This window comes from Coffea arabica, chromosome 7e (assembly GCF_036785885.1).
Source record: "Coffea arabica cultivar ET-39 chromosome 7e, Coffea Arabica ET-39 HiFi, whole genome shotgun sequence".
Lineage (NCBI taxonomy): Eukaryota > Viridiplantae > Streptophyta > Magnoliopsida > Gentianales > Rubiaceae > Coffea > Coffea arabica.
In genome coordinates, this window is record NC_092323.1 from 11,965,696 (window position 1) to 11,979,894 (window position 14,199).

General features: G+C 36.6%; 1 protein-coding gene across 2 annotated transcripts; it reads left to right on the top strand.

Moving 5' to 3' along the window:
* The first annotated feature begins 233 nt into the window (after positions 1 to 233).
* LOC113702365 (methylmalonate-semialdehyde dehydrogenase [acylating], mitochondrial) lies at positions 234 to 13,901 on the top strand. Of its 2 annotated transcripts, none has more exons than XM_072058530.1 (20): positions 234 to 660; positions 1,692 to 2,250; positions 2,442 to 2,524; positions 2,631 to 2,705; positions 2,811 to 2,972; positions 3,080 to 3,158; positions 3,297 to 3,451; positions 3,537 to 3,600; positions 6,174 to 6,253; positions 6,969 to 7,034; positions 7,505 to 7,555; positions 7,656 to 7,807; positions 8,468 to 8,558; positions 8,953 to 9,033; positions 11,048 to 11,125; positions 11,263 to 11,298; positions 11,404 to 11,450; positions 11,826 to 11,904; positions 12,364 to 12,454; positions 12,569 to 13,901. In XM_072058530.1, exons 2-20 carry the CDS (start codon positions 1,716 to 1,718, stop codon positions 13,444 to 13,446), a joined length of 2,883 nt encoding a protein of 960 aa, XP_071914631.1. In that variant the 5' UTR covers positions 234 to 660; positions 1,692 to 1,715; the 3' UTR covers positions 13,447 to 13,901. The 2 variants fall into 2 exon arrangements, with proteins under 2 accessions (XP_071914631.1, XP_027079342.2); XM_027223541.2 differs by having other exon boundaries at positions 236 to 660; positions 11,407 to 11,450.
* Positions 13,902 to 14,199: the final 298 nt, after the last annotated feature.

Sequence of the window (14,199 nt, forward strand, 5' to 3'; positions counted from 1 at the left end):
AAAGTTTAAAAATTTTCCAATGTACTACTAACAAAGACCATATTAAGTTACCAAGTGAAAATTGCGAGTTTATTTAAAACAAAATGTTGTAAGTAGATAAGAAAGAATCTAAAGGGACTCATAAATTTCTTAAATCTCTTATAATTTCCCCTTATTTTCTTAAATCTAAATATTCGGATGCACAAAATTATTGATTGAAACAAGGGCTTTCATCCAAATAGATTTGTAGGACGCAAAAAAAAAAAGGAAAGATTTGTAGGATTGTAGGCACACGCGCTAGTAAAAGATCGTTGAAGGGCCCTGATTATATTTGTCTCCGAAAGTGTACGGTATTCCCCTGCAATCGTTTTCAATGCCATCCATGGCTTAATTCCAAAACCTCACCCTTAAAAAATTTCCCTCACTTTCCTCACTCTCCTTTTTTCTGGGCTCCTCTCCCCTTCCTCCCCAGCCCCCCAAACTGAAAAAAGAACCCTTGTTGGGTTCTTTTTCCAGCTCCTCCATTTTTGTAGTCTTTAAAGCAGCAGTAGTGCTGCTGCTGCAAGATTGAAAGTCCGTCTTGGTCATCACAAAATCTTTGGCTTTATCTAGTCAACTAAAGAAACCCCTTTTCAATAATTTTATTGATTTCAGTGCCGTCCTGCAGAAAAAAGGGGAAAGGTCAGTCTTTTTTCTTTTGGTTTTTGATTGTTGCTACTTCTTTGCTGTACTACATTTTCAGTTTAAGTTAGAGGATTATTTGATTTCACAACTGGGATTTTTTTGGGAATCAGCCTTCTGCCATTGGCGGACATTGCTTAAGTAATTAGTACAGATGAGTACTTGTTTGGTTTTGATTTTTGAGTGTGTTTTTTGGCCTAATTGTGGTTTTATCAAGATCTTGGAAGGAAAAATGGATGGTTTTTAATCGAAATTTTACTCCTGAAGTTGATTTTGCTCGTTCTTGTGGGTTCACTTTCAGTTAATCCATGAAACATTAGCTGTTAACAGGGGTGTTGATAATTAGCAATAGAGTAGAAGAATCCTGGGAAAGTTTGAGCAAAACACCATTTTTCAACACTTAAACCTTCTAAAATGGAAAGTAACTGCCAGACTTGCTGCTGAAGTAATCCTTATAGCTGAGCTAAAGGTTACATTAAAGGAAAATGATTGAGGATTGACAGCTTTCATGATCAGCTAAATAAACCATTTTAACTTCAACCATCTAAACAAACCCATATGAGCCAAAGGCTGCATCTTGATTGGATGTATTATCCAGATTAACTATTCGTTAACGCCTTGCCAGTGTGAAGTTCCGAATGAGATTCTGAGATATTAAATTTGTTACAAGTTTGATCCTTGTTGAGTTAATTCCTTGCATCAGCTGGTTAGCCTTTATTTGACAAAGAGAATGAAAGAGAAAAGAGAAAAAACTATCATGCTGTTTTATTAACATAAGTTGTGTTGACAGTGGAGCTACTATATCTATTTGTTTTTTTTTCCATTTGCAGTCTAAAGGTAGAAATTGAAGTGTTATTCCTGGGAAGTATTTTGCACTTATATGTGTATGGGCTCTTCATCCACCATAATTTGTCTCCTATCATCTTATCCTTGGTTTGAATCAGTGTTTTTTAATGTCATTTAGTTATTTCTGGTGTTTTGTGGATAAAAATGTTGCTCCCTCGCTTACATTTTATGCTTTTATTGGTTAGCCATATACTTTTATATTGCTGGAGATGGAACTTCAGATTCAATCAGATGTCACTACGGAGAGGTTGATGCTTCCACCGCCACCTGGTACATTTCAGGATCGTGAAGAGCTAATCAAACATGTCCGTGAGTTTGGCGCAAGCCAGGGATATGTGGTGACTATTAAGAAGTCCAGGAGGGATAGAAGAGTTATACTTGGTTGTGACAGAGGAGGTGTATATCGCAACAGAAGGAAGATGGATGAAAGCAAGCGCAAAAGGAAAGCATGTTCACGCCTTATCAATTGTCCTTTTGAAGCCATAGGTAAGAAAGATGATGATGTTTGGGTGCTTACAATCCGAAATGGAGAGCACAACCATGAACCTTTAAGGGACATGTCTGAGCATCCTTATAGTCGTCGTTTTACTGAGGATGAGGTCAGACAAATCAAGCAAATGACGGAAGCTGGTGTAAAACCGCGTCAAGTGCTTAAAACTCTAAAGCAAAGCAATCCTGAGTTTCAGTCAACACCAAGACATCTTTACAATCTCAAAGCTAAAATTCGTCAAGGGAAATTTTCAGGTCATCCATTTCTATGCTTTTTAATTTCTTAGCTTGCTCAATTCATTACATCGTGGTAAGTTATTCATAGAAATCTGCTATTTCTTGATGAGATAAACTCTTGGCATTCCAATAACAGAAAAATTGATGCTCATTGGATTGACTTTTGCAAGAAAATTAGAACTTTACAGAAAAATATTTTTCTGCTGCAGAGAACAATTTTAAGTCATGGAGACCCAACATGTTCATGCCTTTAAGTACATCTGCTGATGAATTGGAAAAACATACCTACCCTGTAAGTCTTGATGCATGTAGAAGATATATGTCATCAGTTTCTTAATCTGTTAATTTTGTGATATTGGCAACATGTCTATTTATTTATTTATTTTTTTGTGTTATAGCTGAGGGTTCCTAATTATATTGGAGGTAAATTTGAAGAGTCACAAGCCAGTGAAAGTATTGATGTCATAAATCCTGTAAGCAAATATACATTGAGTTTGCAATTTGTTTCTCTAATACTATTAATTTCTCACCAAGAGCCGTTTGTAGATATATACCTTTTGAATAAATGAAACTATCAGGCAACTCAAGAAGTTGTTTCCCGAGTTCCTTTGACTACCCATGAAGAGTTCAAAGCTGCAGTGACTGCTGCCAAACATGCATTTCCTATGTGGAGAAACACGCCCGTCACAATGCGTCAGCGGATCATGTTCAAATTCCAAGAGCTCATTCGCAGGGATATAGTATGTGGAATATGATGCTTTTGTTTCTGTACTTAATAAGTTGCTTACTGTTTTCACAGAAAATTGATGAACCTGAAAGACACTACCATTTTCGCAAAAATATGTAGGACAAGATTGTGGAGAATATTGCAACAGAGCAGGGAAAGACACTAAATGGAGCCAAAGGCGACGTGCTTCGTGGTTTAGGTTAATATCATTTTTATATCTAATACTTCTCTTATATCAGATTTTTTGTTCTGTATGGTTTCAGTTCAAGCAGTTGAATTAGGGTTTGAACTCAAGTTGTCTTGATTCCACCTTTTCTTTCCCTGGCTTTGCTTGTAGAGGTTGTTGAACAATCATGTGGTATGGCAACTCTGCAGATGGGGGAGTTTATTCCTAATGCCACAAGTGGAGTTGATACATATTGTATTAGAGAACCTCTTGGTGTTTGTGCTGGTATATGCCCCTTGAACTTGCCAGAAATGATTTCTTTATGGGTATGCAATGGTGGACTTCTGCTTATTTTATTTATCTCTATTCCTGAAATTTTTAATCCTAAATAAGTGTTTATTGGGTCCACAGATGTTTCCTATTGCAGTTACATGTGGCAATACATTTATTCTGAAGCCATCTGTGAAGAATCCTGGTAATTCTTTATCCTTCTTCTTCTTCTTCTTCTTCTTCTTCTTGTACGTCAACTTTAAAACTTGCCTGTTATATTTCTGATTGAACTTTATGGGTTCGCTATATAGTCAGTATTATAATATTTGCTTCCACAGAATATCTATTAATTTGTTGCTGAAGCCTGTAATACGGTATGCACTATCATTTGTATTATGTGAAGGAAATAGTAGATTCATCTTTATGTTACCTCATCTTACCTACTTTTTGTCATCATGTGTCTTTTTTACTGCTGTTGTCTCTCTTTTCTGCTAGGATCTACAGAACAACTAGCTTTTAGTTGAAACCGAGAAGCATTCTCTGTGGTCATCTGGTAACACTTAGAATATGTGTTTTTGAAGACACCAATTGAACTCTTGGGCTGACTTCTATCTTTATTAGTCCTATATCTCAATACCCTGTTGATATTAACTGAGCTCGTCTTCAGTGGTTCAGCCAGGAGCCTGAGTGTAGGGAGCTCACTGTTTTTTTGGTAGGTGTAGGACAACTGCCAATAGAAACTTTTATAACAACAGACTGTGTTATAGACAACCATAGAAATGGGTATTGCGTTTGGCCCCAACTTTTATGAATTGTTGAAATTATAGTCCATAGACACCTAGTACAAAAGGCAGCTGAATTATATACATTTTGTTACACAATAGACACCTACAGTACTTGAAAATGGGACATTCAATGAAAAACAGATCCCAGTTTATTTGGCTTCAAAAGTCTGTGATAATATATTTTGAAGTGGCTCTTATATTTATTTTACAAAATTTGGAGCTTATAATTTAGGACAAGATTAGGTTTGTCCTAGAGATTTCCTAGCCTATTTTAGAAATTTTTCAAAGTTGAGGGTGGGCAATGTGCATCCTCACTTATATGTGTCTCTGCCGCAGCTTGTCCTTGTGTGTTCATAACTGTAGCTTCTGAGCTTTTGCTGAGAAATACTGCTGATGTGTTCTGAGTAGAATGATAGTCCTATCTTCTTTGGTCCTCCTGAACTAATTAAGTGACTTAGAACTATTGATTCTGTTTGTTCTATATAAGGATCTAGATTTTTCAGTGGTCTGGTGATGGCTAGGTACTATATTCCTGGAAGCATTTGAAGTGTATATTATTTGGTCTGAAGCTTTTCATGAGCAAGTGGTTTTAGCAAAAACCACAAGACAACAGAGGGAGCTGTTAAGAAATAGGCAGAAGAAATAGGCAGAGTGGTGAATAGTATGGAGGGAGAATTGATAAATTGAAATGGGTTTAGTAGCAGTTTATAGGTCTGCAGTGGGACAGCCATGAAATGCATATTATAAGTTTCACTTAGTGAGTTTTGTGTATTGGTATGTGTGATTTTGTGATATTGGAAAAGCTATGTCCAGGTATCTATATTGGATTTGTGTCCATTTAAGCTCGCTTTTGTAGAAAATTCGGTCTCATTTGCGAAATCATTTTTATGTGTAGGATTATACTGGATATCAGCATTATGTATGTAATTGCCAAAGTAGACTTCATATTGAATGGTTGAATTTTAAAAATATGTTGTTTTTTTCTCAATTTGTCTAAATAATTCTGCTAGCCAGATGCAAATGAGAAAGAAGGCCCGAAAATCTAAACTTAGACCTACCCACGCCCCACAGTCTAGAGGCATATAATTTTTGAGTTTGAAAAGATGAGCTCATCAAATATTTTTTAGAAGTTGTGATCTCCAAGGGAGTTCCAAAAGATGGATGTTTCTCAGCTTTAAAGATGGGAAATTGCTAAGCCTTGCATACTTACCTGGATACAGTCAGAATGGTGGGCGCCTTTTTGCGTGGGCGCACTAGATAATTGAATGAAACACCTTGTAACACTTGGCATCTTTGCATGAGAATTATGGAAATCACAATACAAGATGTTCTGCTTTTGAATCAAAGCCTTAAGCAAGAAATAGAGTAACTGAACTGAAAGGGCACAAAATATCCATTGATTGTTTGCATAAGTAAAGTTGTCTCAGTAACCTATCTGCTGGTGGAAAGGATGTCAAATGCAATGCAAATGAAGAGTTTTAAAAAATTTAATAAAGCCTCTTAAGTTCCCTTTTTCTTCCATTCCTTATGCTTTGCTCCTATCCTCCCTCTTAAGTTCCCTTTTTGTTCCATCCCTTATGCTTTGCTCCTGTCCTTCCATTTGTCTGATTCCCCAATAGATGATACCACTCTTAGGAATTAGGATTATAAAATAAAGTGGAAAACTGCTTCAGGTGCACTTTGTTAAATTAGTTCAAAGTGGACAATCTCTGGATTGAATAAAGGTTCAAGAAATCAATTTGTGAAGTGCGGATGATTACTTGTAGTTCAGCAGACAGGACTGAACAGAAATAGGAGCCAACATAAAGTTTGACAATGGTTTTGAGAAGAGACGGTGGGCTAAACTAGCTATGTTGTTACATTTTTCCTGTAGCCGTTTTCTCTACCACTGATATGTTCTACTATTATTAAAACCATCAAGTTTCCTTTTTTTTTTCGGTTGTGAATCTCTTAGATTAGCAAATTTTTGTTAAGTAACTGCCTGTTGTTCTAGGAGCTTCAATGATGCTTGCAGCATTGGCTGCAGAAGCTGGTTTACCAGATGGTGTTTTAAATGTTGTTCATGGTGGCCAGGTAAGTTTTTTGATTCCAAGAGTCATTGTCACTTTTAGATGTTGCGGACACTTCCTCTGAAATTCCATTTTTTTCTTAATTGGACTCCTATGGCTTTTTTTATTATTATTTTTATAATTTACTGATATTATTCTTTTCTTCTACCTCTTCTTCTGGTGAAACGAATAATGGATTGCAAGTAGATGATTTTGGGTCTTTGATTGGTGAGCATTGCTCATGTAAAAAGGGTACAGGCTGAACTTTTAAAATATCTGCTAGAGTTTGACTACCAGTTTTGTAACTGACATCAGAATCTGTGAACAACTGGTATTAACCTGACCAGTTCCATGACTTACAGGATCAGTTATGTTGAGCAAAATGGTGAATCTGTAGCTGATTTCTTGGTTCTAATTTTGTCTTTAGGCCCTCAAAATGGGATTATGATGCTGTTCTCATAGAAAATTTACTATCATAATGCTAAAAAAATAGTTTTATGAAGGCACTTCAACCCACAAGGAGATGGGACCATTGTATTGACTCCAGAGTCTAACTTAATAAAGATGGAATCATTGCAACCTAGTCAGATGGCTGACTCTGAATGCCCCTTTGCTTGCGGACCCCAGCCTCCCTGAACTTTTTATTCTGGAAACTGATCTAAGCTAATAACTTGTTTTGGTGGGAAAGCATTTTATTGCAGTTTTGATGTATCTGTAGTTAATTTTTTGGTTTTGTTCAGGAGATTATCAACTACATGTGTGATGATGATGATGTAAAAGCTATATCCTTGGTTGGTTCAAATACTGTAAGTTGCTGAAGGGAGCTTGTATAAGCTATTCTTGATATTAATAACCCGACACTGACATGTGCACAGATAAATATGCATGTTTTTGAAGTTGCCAAGAGTCCTTGGTTGATGCTGTAAAAAATGAGTTTGTCCTGTGAAAGTTCATACAACTCCACTGGAATATTGCTATTTGAAAAATTGTTCAAATAAATACACACTGAAGATGGCATATCTTTGCCCCTCCTATTTTCAAGAGAAAAGCTTTCATAACTTGTGTGACATTCCAAACCTCATGATTCCAGGGGTAAAATTCTATTTTTATCTGTGATTCCTGTCATTCAGCTCTGTATCGGATTAGCAGTTCACTGGTTATGCTTTAAAAAATTCAGCATAACTATTTTTTCAAAGAAGAATTTTGAAAAAAAAAAACTAAGACTTTGTTTAGTTGAATCTTGACTTTAAATATTTTCTATACCTTGTGTATTAAGGCGGGTATGCACACATATGCTAGGGCAGCAACTAGAGGCAAACGTGTTCAGGTATGTATATCTTCATTTCTTATGCAGAATGCCTCTATTGAGGTTTGTTATGCTTTCCTTTCTTTTTTTTTGGGTGATTATAGCTATGGATACTTCTCAGTCTAATATGGAAGCCAAAAATCATGCTGTTGTCATGCCTGATGCAAATCCCGATGCTACTTTGGATGCTATAATCGGTGCTGGTTTTGGTGCTGCTGGGCAGAGGTGCATGACTTTAAGCACAATTATATTTGTGGGAGGCTTGGCTCCATGGTATATTGTCTTTTTAATTTTTTTCATTTGTTAACTAAGTTGACCAAAATTGCTCTTGTTTTGTGTGCGTTTTTGTTCTAACTGAAGCATTTGTTCCAGATTGAGGCTTGACAAATGATTCCTCTAAATGATGGACTACTTGTTTTCTCTTGTCGAGTATAGGTTATTTGTTAATTATAGTATTTATCTTCTTTTGTACTGTTTAAACATCCATCTTGCCTTTATATGGGGAGTTTTTGTTGGAATGTGTTGGTGTTGCAATTGGTAAAGGATTTCCAACATATTGGTTTCAGCTACTGTTTGTGTTCAACTAGATTTTGCATTTCAGGCTTATAGTTTACTAAATTGCTTTCAAAAACTCTCTTAGATTTTTGTTCCATATATCAAAGAGTGGAAGTAAATCTGTGTGTGTTCTATCTAAAAAATAAAAGCGTCCGTGTCCCCACTAGACTTAAGGGTGGGGATGCAGTTTGTTTCTGATTTGTTTTAATAGTATCTGCTCTTTTTTGAGCTATTTGAAGATCTTCAACCCTCATTGGCTGATGGTAAAGTTTTTCCTTCCACGAGTATATTAAGAGTTTTAAAGATATGCTTCTGCACTGCAAATTCCTAGTCTGTACTTTGTCCCTTAACGGCAGATACTTATGTTGTTTATCTTAGGGAGCAGGAGCTTGTAAATCGTGCAAATGCACTGAAAGTCAATGCAGGAACTGAGGTTGGAGCTGACCTTGGACCAGTTATTAGCAAAGAGGTATTGGCATATCTTGGATCTTGTTTTTAACCATAATCAGTCAGAGGAAGAATATAGCTGAGTTTTTTTTCTTCTTACAAACTCATATATCATTCCTATTTTGCCTATGATGGTTGTTTTTATATTTTGATATGGTAAACTATATCTATCTACATGTGCAACTGTCTAAACTAAGTATCACAACTTTGAGTTTGCTATATATCATTTTTTTTTGGTTTTATTTCTTTTTTATTATTGTTATTATCATCACTATTCCTATTGTTTGTGTTTTTGTTTTTTGTTCTACTCTATATTTTGAAAGAGGTCTTAACCTGCTCTATATGACATCAGATCCTCAGACATAGCTCTTTATCTTTGTTATTTTTCTTATTTGGCATGTTTTCTGATGTTTCAGGCAAAGGATCACATTTGTAGTTTAGTGCAAGGTGGTGTTGAAAGTGGTGCTAGACTTCTTCTTGATGGGAGGAATATAGTGGTACAGTTTTTTATTTTATTTTATTTTACTTTGTAAATCATTTTAGAATATGTTATTGTAATTGTAGTTTCAACACGGTTGACTTTCCAATGAAAAGCTGCTATTTGCTTGTGTTCTGTGTCTGCTGATCATTTATAACATGGGCAAGTTTTTTGTGTCCATGCAGTCCTATTGACTTGAGGATATATCCTATAAGCCATTCGGTGAAAGTTCAGTGCCAACGTATATGATAAACTAATTTGCATCATGTGATGTAGAGGACATTAGTACATCTCTTTAGATACGCCATGCCATGCTTTCTATATGGTTGGTCTTTGATTTATAGAATGCATTCCAGAGTTCCATGTGGAAACTCTTTTGAAGCTTTTAATCATTGAAGTAATCGTGCATTGATACAAGAAGTTGCTTTTTGGCATCAATACAAGAAGTTTATCCAAATGAACTTCTAGGGGCAGGCCGTGGGAGAGGGAGGGAGGGAGAGAGAGAGATGGAGAATTTGAATTACATTCTCAAATAATTAATTGGGTTACTGACATGATAGAAAATAATGGTGTCTTTCTAACTAGGCTTGTATAATAGAAAGGAAGTCTTTTTGTCTTGAAAAAGAAACAGAGGGGTTTGCTACTTAATCTATGGATGTGAAATGAAGAATTGTGTTTTGGAGATTCAAATTCTCTGAGCTAGTGCAAAGACCATCACAATGGGAGTGGCTTATTGTGGGAGATGAAATGCATTTTTCAAAGACTTCTGATCAAGATTGTTGGAATTGGATGTTCTTCAGTTTATGGTTTTGTAATTAGTTTATGATTCCATGTGTATCTCTTTCTTATGTCAGCAGGTTCCTCTAGGATCTTGTATCAGTAACTTTTGCACTTTCACGAGGATCCTTTACACTCTCAAAGGTTCTATTAGAATTATATAACCTAAAAGACACAAATTTGTATCCCTTGTCTAAATTAAAGAAGGATATGGTCATCTGTGAAGAAAAGAAATAGCCAGGCGTCCATATGTCCTGAAGTTAGAAACAGATTGCCTTGTCTGCAATAGGTAGAGAGTAGAGTGAGGGAGAATAGAACTGTCAGTTCCTATAACTTCAATCTAATTTGAATAAAAAGTGCCAACAGGATCATTTATCCCATAGGTTAGTTTTGCATAATAATAGGGGGATAGATAATTAATAATGGAAGTTGCTATTAGTGGTCAATAAGCACTATTAAGTTACGCGGCCAGGAAGGACGTCAACATCTGTTCAGTTCATCCAGTAGTAGTAGCTAGGAGTCAGCTAATAGATTGGTTGTCATGTATCAGAAATGGATATTTTTCGCTCATAGTTGTGGTAAAGGTTTATACGGAAAGAATGATAAGAAGATGCTGACTACTACAGCACGAGAGGATTAGTGGCCGGTGATGGCTGAGGTATGGTAAAACAATAGAAATTGTTCTTTAGACAGCTTAATGTGCATTTTTGACCTACAAAATTGAAAAGTCAAAATTGCAATTGCAACATAAATAATTGTTGATTCATATATTATGGCTTAGCTACTTAAGCAAACCGTGATACATAATTTAAGACACATCAGATTTTGCAGCTGAACGACTTGGAAAGGGGTTGGGGATGTCAGGTAATCTGCTATTCTTTTCAATTTTCTGGGGAATTCTGTGCTTCTTGGAGCTTTAAAAAGATCGAAAATCATGGCCAGATGACTTCCATGTTAGGAAGTGAAGTTTGTATTGAGTTGTATTCAAAATTGTGGTTAATATCTGTCATGAGTTTGTTTTCTGCACCTTACTCTATGAATTCTACCAGTTCATCCAGTTGGCATTATTAGCATTCTTCTCATGATATGTACACATAAGCTCTTTTGTCTCATTTACACGGTAAGAAACTTCTTTTTGGATGCTGTTAATCCTGATTAAGGAATTTTTTGTATGCACTTTAAATTCTTGTATTCTATTTTCCATGAAAAGTTTAGGTGGTTGTGGAAACCTGCAAGAATTTACCTTGCTTTTGTAGGTTCCTAGATATGAGCAAGGTAACTTTTTGGGCCCTACTATATTGTGTGATGCTGCAACCGACATGGAGTGCTACAAGGTACACTTCTCTTTTCTCGTACTTGTCTGGTCGATGCAATTAATAGTTGGTGATATTCTCTGATCGTGATGGTCATATCCTCTGGAACAAGAATCAAAGAACTTGCAAATTACTGATGTATGTAATTTTTTGAACAGGAGGAAATGTTTGGGCCAGTTCTTCTTTGTATGCAGGTAATTCTAGTTATAGTTGAGTTTATATTATTGCATGTTGGTAGTCTATTTTTCCATCATAATTTCCTGAGCAAGATTTACTAATCATATTATCTGTTTCGCTAGCAGGCTGACAGATTAGAAGAAGCCATTGCCATTGTGAATAGAAACAGGTTATTCTTCTTAATTCTGATATACTTGATCTTCAAACAGTTATTTAAATACACTTGTGTATTTTACCATTATGTTGACACTATTTTAAATACACTTCTTAATTATGTTGACACTATTTTTTACCATTATTTATTTCTAAAAATACAGGACTGAGCATACTTGCCCCAAGAAGTAATATATAAATTTCTTAGAACATTGAAATGAGCATGTACTTGTGCCTCCTCTCTATCTATCTCTCATCTCTTGCTGTCTGTCTGGTTTAAAATGGAGCTACCTCACTTCATTGCCAAAATTTGCCCTCATCAAAAAATTTCTGTTCACAAAGCCAAGTTACTTATGTCTTATTTCTACTCTTTTATTGTCCTTTCTTATAGGCATGTGAATGGAGCTTCCATCTTTACTACATCTGGGGTCGCAGCTAGGAAGTTCCAGAATGATGTTGAGTCTGGGCTGGTGAGCTGATCCTTTTTGTTTTATGTAACCAAGAGCTGCTTTAGCTTTTCTAAGGCCAAAATCTTTATGTGGAGCTGTCTTGACTGTGCTATCTACTTGAATTGGCTTGAATGGAAAAGTTATTCTGCGTTAAAGTGGGGAAGTAGGAAACTACTTATTGTATCATCAACCAAGACCTGGAAGTTAGACATTTAGTATAAGACGACATCTTGTATATTTTCTTCACTGACATATAAGTTTGTTCAGGTTAGCTACCATCAGATACTTTGACTAAGTTGGGTAGCAATTACGAAATGTGCATTTTAATGTTAAATATTCGTTTTAAGTAGGATTGGGGAAATTTTCATGTCAACTTGGTTTTCATTGATTTGTCACCAAGTCATCTATTTTGTTTTAGTTAAGCGAATAGCCAAGTATTGACTCAAACCGAGATTTTAATAAGAGTGTGGAATCCATCAGGTTGGAATAAACGTGGCTGTCCCAATTCCTTTGCCATTTTCGTCGGTCAATGGTTCAAAAGCATCTTTTTCCGGTGATCTCAATTTCTGTGGTATGTCACAGTTTTCTCTTATCTTGGACAAACCCAGACATATCTGCTGCACCCTTTCCCATCCCAACACCACATCAGAGTACAAAGTTAAATTAAATTTATTGACAATCTCAGGAAAGGCCGGAGTGCAGTTTTACACACAGATAAAAACAGTAGCACAGCAATGGAAGGACTTGCCAACCAGAAGGGTATCATTACCTCATCCTCCAACATCTGAGACAGAAATCAGTTCTCGAGGGACATTCTTATCACAGCCACTTTCATCTGAGAGTGATTTACCTAGCAGAGAAGTGTCACCAGCTATGCCTCTAGCTTTGGAGAATGATCTGCCGACTGAAAACTTATACCTGCCATTGCCCCCAAGTGAAGGGGATGTATCAAACGTGGAAGTATTGCCTTCTACTCCACCAACGAGAGAGCCGGAATTACCCAAGCAAGAAGGGGCATTGGTCATGTCTTCGATATCTGAAAGGGATTCAGTTAACCTGAAAGTATCATTGCTGATGCCTCTAGCGGCTGAGATTGATGCTGCTGGGCAAAGTGAATCATCGTCCTTGTGTTCGGTATCTGAGCGGACATATCCATGTCAAACCTCTCAATGGGGTGATCCACTTCCCCTGATATCACAAAGCACTGAAACTGCTCCATCAACTGCTAAGAAGGTTTATATGGCTCCAAATTCTCAGAGGATTGACACATTAGCTCCTGGAATCCAAAGGACAGATACTGTGGACGCTTCAGATTCTGAGAGATTGTACTTTCCTGTGACTTGTAGTAGTGAGATAAACCCAATATTTCTTAGGAATGACAGTGTTAGTCCAATGTCTCTCAGGCATGATATTCAGATGACAGACATAAATGTGCGTCCTGCTTCTGAGATGGTTTATATGCCAGTAATGTCTGAGCACAAAGAAAGTGTTGGTCCAACCTCACAAAGGACTGGTGTACTCCATTTGAAACCAGACAAGATGTACATGGCGTCTCATAGGTGAGATGGTATGGGTATGATGCCTCTAATGGCCAAGGCATCAGTTCCTCCAGCTTCTGGGAGTTTGTACATGTCTACATCTTGCTCAAATGTGATGGCTTCAACGTCTGACAAGATGAGTGTACCTACAGAGATTCAGCATGACGGTATATCATCAAAATCTGAGAGGTTATTCATGCCTGCAAGTTCTCAGGGCATATATGCCGAAAACCAAATAATGTCAGCACATAATTATCGTGGCCAAATAACACCACAAACTCATCCTTCCTCTCAGTCATTATAGGATGCAACTTTTCCTTATAATTCTAATGCATATGGATACAACTTTTCTCTAGAATGGTTATAGATTTAGCTTTTTCTCGCTTACATTTTGATTTCAAGACATTGACCCTCAAGAGTAATAACTTTGTACTCCTGCTCGTCAGATCAATAAATGCCAGAAATCTATACTGCTGTGCATACTCTATTCTTCTGCTCAGGCATCTGCTCCAACTCCACCATTATCTCCGCAACATCTGGTTGTATGTTCATTTGTCATTGCCGGATCAAGTATTTCAGTATGGAATTAAAGTTGTTTATGCTTAAAAGTTGGTCTTCTAGGAAATTGCTGAGCATTTCTCCCCTGGAAAAAAGCAGCAGAAAAGATTTTGTCATCCATCTCGGAATCAAATCATTTACTAGTTCTTGGCCCTGCGCTTGACCCGTTGTTAAAAAGGGATAGTTTTAGAATCCGTGTGTTTTTTTTCTCTATCAATTT

Bases quoted from the DNA above. Each gene is read 5' to 3' on its own strand.
- LOC113702365 (XM_072058530.1), top strand. From the start codon at position 1,716: ATGGAACTTCAGATTCAATCAGATGTCACTACGGAGAGGTTGATGCTT. The intron at 11,905-12,363 runs GTGAGCTGATCC...GGAATCCATCAG, and splicing joins ATGATGTTGAGTCTGGGCTG to GTTGGAATAAACGTGGCTGT. The intron at 12,455-12,568 runs GTATGTCACAGT...TGACAATCTCAG, and splicing joins CGGTGATCTCAATTTCTGTG to GAAAGGCCGGAGTGCAGTTT.